At 37.7% G+C, this 6,190-nt stretch overlaps 1 protein-coding gene across 1 annotated transcript; it reads left to right on the top strand.

The window, feature by feature from the left end:
* Positions 1-3,025: 3,025 nt before the first annotated feature.
* On the top strand, positions 3,026-5,098 carry LOC110875338. Its single transcript, XM_022123535.1, has 3 exons — positions 3,026-3,670; positions 4,208-4,942; positions 5,021-5,098. The coding sequence occupies exons 1-3, from the start codon at positions 3,026-3,028 to the stop codon at positions 5,096-5,098; spliced, it is 1,458 nt and encodes a 485-aa protein (XP_021979227.1).
* Positions 5,099-6,190: the final 1,092 nt, after the last annotated feature.

Genomic DNA, 6,190 nt, shown 5'->3' with positions numbered 1-6,190 from the left:
TAGACCTTTGGTCACACTTGAGTTGGTAAAAAAAAGTGTGGCGAAAGACGTATGGTCACACTTTTTTTGTGTGGCCGTAAGCCTTTTTTGACGTAGTATATGTTTCAGCGATTGGTTCAATCATATATGCTATGTACTAGGCTTAACGTCTCGTATGCTTCAAGCATGAACAGTCATTTTCAGCATATTCCTGGCATTGCCCATTGGACTACAGTAAAGAACATTCTGATGTACTTGAGAAGAACTAAGGATATGTTCTTGGCATTTGGAGGAGTGGAAGAGGAGCTCACTTTAAGGTGTTACACTGATGCTGGCTTCCAAAGTGACGGAGATGATTCTCGTTCACAATTAGGATTCGTATTCACTCTCTATGGAGGAGTTGTCTATTGGAAAAACTCCAAACAGAGTGTAGTGGCGGATTCAGCCACTGAATCTGAATTTATAGCCGCATCAGATGCTGCGGAAGAATCTGCTTGGATGAAGTAATTCATCAACGACCTCGATGTGGTTTCAGTTATTCAGAAACTAATCTAGGTGTTCTGTGATAACACAGGAATCATTGCTCAAACCAAGGAGCCAGATCATAGGGTTAACCACATTCAAAGAAAGTTCCACTATATATGGGAAATACTGGAACGAGAAAACATCTTAACCTAGCAGACCCGTTCACTAAACCGATGTCTCAGGACAAGCATGGGAATGCTATCGGTCTTAGATTAGATAACCATTTGTTTTGATTTAGTATTTGGATGTATGGACATTCAAACAGTTGTGCCTTTTGAATTCACCTTTGATTTACTAGCTAAATTCAAAGTTTGAATCTTACAACTGTGTTCGATTTTGATACGTTTAATCCATAAATCTTGTATTCTAAATTATCCGTAGTCAGTCAGACTCGTGGGAACGATTCTGAATTAAGACTATTCTGACTTGGGACTCAAGGAGTTGACTTCCAAACTCACAAACCTCATTATGGATGACGTTGGATGTAACTCGCATCAAATCATCTTCATGAATCATGGTCATAAGATGTATTTGATTTAGGTATACTCATTTAGTATCCTCTGACCTGAAATACATACTAGAACTTTCGTTTGCTAAAGACTATTCTTTGATTAGTGTCAAATGCTATCGCGTAACTGCCAGTCATAAAGGCATTGGTTGGGAATGGTTCTGAAGTTCAATGGGAGTTGTATGTAGTCAAGATGCGATTATGTACTCTTACATTATAGTTAGACATCGGGGCGCCCTCGTTGATTCAAACTGGTGAAGTGTAAGGCCTTACCGAAACTTATTGTGTGTTTGATTGGACCACTTTGATTCTGTGAATGAGAACGATAATGATTGAACGCCATATGAGATTGAATCTGATCCATGTCTCATTGTTCAATTGATGTCTTTTATAGAAAGGATAGATGATGAAAATTGCCATACGTCTATTGTCTTCATGTAGCAAGCCGTTGCTAAAGCGAAGATACCTTGGTTAATAACTTTAAAGTGTCATGACCTGTTGGGGGCAGCTATGTGTAGCTAGAACACTGCTGGTTGTCTGCGTTGAGATCTTATCAGAGACCGTTCAAGTGGGAGATGTTGGATATTATGTCTGGCTCGATAAGTCAACGCTGCCGACCGGGTCTTGACCCTTAAGAATTACACCTTGGGCAATGAACTAAAAATCTACTTAACCTGTTTAACTGGTAATTACGAACGATACGCGAGTATTAACTGAGAGGCGGGTACATGGACCGGGTGATGGGTATACTCACCCTACGCCACTTGTCACGCACCTAACACCTTGGCCAATGGCAACAAATGCACCATGCATTTGTGCCACTTGGCGAGCATGCATGAAGGGTCCATACCTTTTAATATGTTGGGTCTTGTAGTTTTTGGGGGTTAGAGATAAACAAATAAAGGGATGCAAGAACACAAAAATGCTCTCAACAACACCCACATACACAACCGGCCACCAAGCCACCGCCGCAGGCCGCCGTCGCCGCCCCCGCCCCCGCCGTCCCGCCGCTGATTGCCGCGGCTGACGCTGCTTTTTGCCGCGGTTGGCCGCTGCTTGGCGCCGCCTCCTTCGTCGCGTTTCGTAGGTTCGTTTACTAGCACTTGTTCGTTGAACCACGGTGTCTCGACCGGTTAGTCATTAACCGAGGTATATCTTTCTCATCGGTAATTAAATATGTATTTTACTTTGCTCGTATTTGCATGTAACCGGATCCTGTCGGGTTTCGTTTTGCTGATCATTAGTTTATATTTTTCGCTGCGTTTTATTAATTAACTATTATTTATTGAGTCGGGTTTTTGATAAATAAAATTTTAACCGATCACCATGGAAACCCATCACTCTGAACATAATCCAACAACAAAGCTAAACTGGTATGGAAGTGAGCTCAAGTATATTTTCGAATCTGTGCAAGTTGGTTTAGTGAAAACTGTTTTAACTTTTAAGATAAGATGATGAAAGTTCAATGAGAAAAATATGTTTTGGGGGCATCATCATTTAACAAAGAGCAAAAGTTATATCTACCCCCTTTTTCCACCCGGGTTTTACCGGCTCTGCATTGTCGTGCCCTCAGGCGGGTGTAGGGTCGGGTTTTCTCTGGAACTGGTGGCATGGTGGGCTAGGGGCATCGTACGTGCAGGTTGGGCTGCCGCGGGCTACCTTTCGGCTAATGGGTGCTGCGTACCGAGTACCCGACGATTCTTATGTTGGACGTTCAAAAAAAAAGTTTACTGTCATTAAATATCTCATAGACTTCATAACCAGAAGTCGTTCACATGAAAAGTTCTTTCAGTTGATGGAAACCAAAAGGTCCTTTAATTTGTAAACGTATCACACCACTATCAAAGTTACCTGAGAATTAAATTACCATTAAATATCGCCTAATATTCTGCACCTTTTCGCTACCTCACAATCAGTTTAAATACCAATCTTACATATCAATCGTTTGCATATTTCACCACAAAATACTAGCATCACATACAGATATATTTCCTTCATCTTGGTTCTACAATTATGGCTGACACGACAACAAATGAAGCTAAAATCTCTATAAAAGTGTTTGTAGATAAAGTGAAAAAGAGAGTGGTGTATGCTGAAGCTGATCACAGTTTTGTTGACATTCTATTCAGCCTCATGACACTGCCATTGGGAACAATTGTCAAAATGTTGGGCAAACATGCTGATACAAAGTTTGAGGCTCTTGGGAGCTTGAACAATCTGTATCAGAGCCTGAAAGATATTCCTGAGAGTTACTTTGCGACAGAAGAATGTAAATTTATGCTTCTTAACCCCAGAAGTCTATCATATGATCACTGCAAAAATCTCAAACTAAAGATAGACCGCACAAAGCCCGTTAAATATTTTATATGTGAAAGTTGCAGGTCAAAGGGTTACAGGACTAGCTGCTACTACAGCATATGTAATAAAGCTATATGCAAAATCTGTGGCGGGTTGATGAATACACCTCATTCATTCGATTCCAGCATTTGTGTTGGTGACGGTGGAGTGTTTGTTTCTGATATCGGAAACTTCATTGTCACTGACGATTTTTATGTGATGCCTTATAGCGTGGCAGGTATTTTTCGATTACTCACAGATCTTGGAATCAATGACACGAGTCATCTGGAGGAGATAAAATTGGATATGGATTCTGAACAGGTACGTAGCGCTAATTTGAATAAACTAAACACTTCTAAATTAAATATTACGTGTGTGTGTATCTAGGGTGAGATTCGTATGTAAATTTTATATATGTATGTTTATTTATCTGTAGTGTATATAGATTTATATGTCTTTGTTCCTAAAAGTAAAAGAAAGTTCGCTATCAGGGAGTCTAGATGTTTTGTCTTTCCAATATAAATTACGTTTACAATATCTTGAAACTTGAAAGTACTTGAAAACGAAATACTCAATACGTTTTATTATATTTTCTTTCAATAAACTCACACTTGTATGGATATGTGTATGCATACCTCACATTAAGACATACCATAAAAGGTCTAGTGACTTTATGTCATGTAAACAAATGTTTCTAATTGATTTAGGTGTAAAACATTGTTGTTAAAAATATATGTAAGCATTTTATTGTATATGTTCCTAAAAGTTAAAGAAAGTTAGCTATCAAAGTAGTTTAGATGCTTTGTTATTTATGCGTTAAAAGTCTAGTGAAGGTTTTACCACATTTCATGTTTTCAGATGGTTTTTCTTCTAAAGATTGCGCTGTCACTAGATTCTCCATTTACTAGATTAATCTTCCACAGAAACAATCCTATCCGAACTGGCTTAGTTGTTTATGGCCATGGTTCAACTTCTGATCGGTCCGCTTTTATTAAAAAGGAGAAATCTACATGTTCAAATATTGTACTGGAAATATCTTTGCAAAAGTTGACTGGAAAGCTTTTATTTGCAGAAGCTAAAGAAGATTTTGCTGAGTTTCTTTTTGGTCTTTTATCAATTCCTTTAGGAACTGTAGTTGGGACATTAATGAATGGAGCTTCTTCAATTAGCTGTATGGATAATATTTTCAAAAGCATATCAAATATGAGTGTTGGAAGATACCTCAAGTCACAAGATATCAAAGATATGTTGCTTGAACCTCATTTTGGGCAGGAGTATTCTTCAAAAAACAAGCTTTTTCCTATTAAAGGCACCCGTACTCTACTGGAGGTGAGTATGCCAAATACGAGTGCAGCAAACCAAAAGTCACAAGTTCTCAAAGATATGTTACTTAAAAAACGTTGTACAGCCTCCTATCAGCTCAAGGATCCAAGGTTAAATAAACAATTACTACTTCAGTCTAGTATGTTTTTTGTGACAAATGACCTTGTCATATCTCCGTCATCATCACAGTTGGCCATGAACACCCTAAATAAGTTGAAAGTTAAATTGGATGATATCGAAAAATATGAAATTAGCATTGGCTTGGAAGAGGTATCAAATTCTAAAATCAAGTTTTTTGTAAGTAAACTTCTTTCTGTTTTATATTTTAACAACGTTTTGTATTTGCAGGGTTTAAGATTGCTGAAAGCCGCGTTACGATCTAGGTCGACTTTGACAAGTATTCTTGAACATCACCTGAAGAAGTGAACATGGAATTAGAATGTGTTTCTCATTTTCCTAGTAATGTTATGGCTTTATATAAAGTGCAGCATTTATATGTACATGAGGCGTTTTATAATTATATTTTGTGTTTGCCCTCAACACCGCACCTTATATTTTTGTTATGGTTTTTCTGTATTTCTCATAAAAAGCTTGGTTAAAAAACGGCAAACAAGTAATTGTTTACTTTATTGGATAGGTATAGTACGAATTTGGTAAACCATGTGGAGCCGACCAAAAATTGGTAGTTAAGTTAAAAACAACTATTTAAACTTTGAAAACAAATGATTAATTGTTTTTGCTTTTTTCCTAATTTTTTAAAAATCACTTCTAAGGATAATACCGCTTACGTGCTTATGACAATGTTGGATTGTTTTTTGAATTGTCTTTGTTAAGCGTGGGTTGTCAAAGAGGTTAAATGACATGCCTTCTTGATTCACAAGTTTTTTAAATCTCTCACGAATCGTCTTCGGGTTGAAAATCCAAATTCCTCCCTTGGTTGACATTTGAGCTTGATCACGTACTTGAGTAATTGTTCATTGATGTTTTCCTATATGAACTCTCAAAGTGGAGTTGGAAGCGGCTTTGAGAAACACTAGACAATTCTTGCAACGAGCTTTCTCATAATCATTCGACATTTCACATAAATCAAATTTCAAAAGAACCTTAAGGGTTCCTAGATGGTATCAAGCGAACCACGGTTAGCCGGTTAGGTCACTTGAGAAAGCAACACCAACGGAACTTTGAAATTCTGCCATGAGATCGTTTTGAGACTTGAGATTTCTGAGTGTATTTTGTGTTTTATTAACATTTTTGTGTTTTTATTAGCTAGAGAAATAGTGTAATCAAAACAGTTCACCCAATATCTATGTATACTAATTTGTGGGGGCAAAATGGTTCAAGAAAACCTTTCGACGAGCTCTATAATGGCCGCTAGTTAACAGCTAGTAGGTTTTTTTTTTCAAATGGTAATAGCCAGTTATTAACCATAAAAAAACTTTTGGTTAACCAGTCACAAACCGACCACATCTTCAAAAACAAAAACCGGCTACCAAACGCATAGGAGTTAGCCCGAACTAT

The sequence above is a fragment of the Helianthus annuus genome, chromosome 9 (assembly GCF_002127325.2).
Source record: "Helianthus annuus cultivar XRQ/B chromosome 9, HanXRQr2.0-SUNRISE, whole genome shotgun sequence".
In the NCBI taxonomy this organism is placed as follows: domain Eukaryota; kingdom Viridiplantae; phylum Streptophyta; class Magnoliopsida; order Asterales; family Asteraceae; genus Helianthus; species Helianthus annuus.
The sequence above is the reverse complement of the archived record's forward strand: the minus strand, read 5'-3'. Positions and strand labels throughout refer to the sequence as shown.

Bases quoted from the DNA above. Each gene is read 5' to 3' on its own strand.
- LOC110875338 (XM_022123535.1), top strand. From the start codon at position 3,026: ATGGCTGACACGACAACAAATGAAGCTAAAATCTCTATAAAAGTGTTT. The intron at 3,671-4,207 runs GTACGTAGCGCT...TCATGTTTTCAG, and splicing joins TGGATATGGATTCTGAACAG to ATGGTTTTTCTTCTAAAGAT. The intron at 4,943-5,020 runs GTATCAAATTCT...TTGTATTTGCAG, and splicing joins TTAGCATTGGCTTGGAAGAG to GGTTTAAGATTGCTGAAAGC.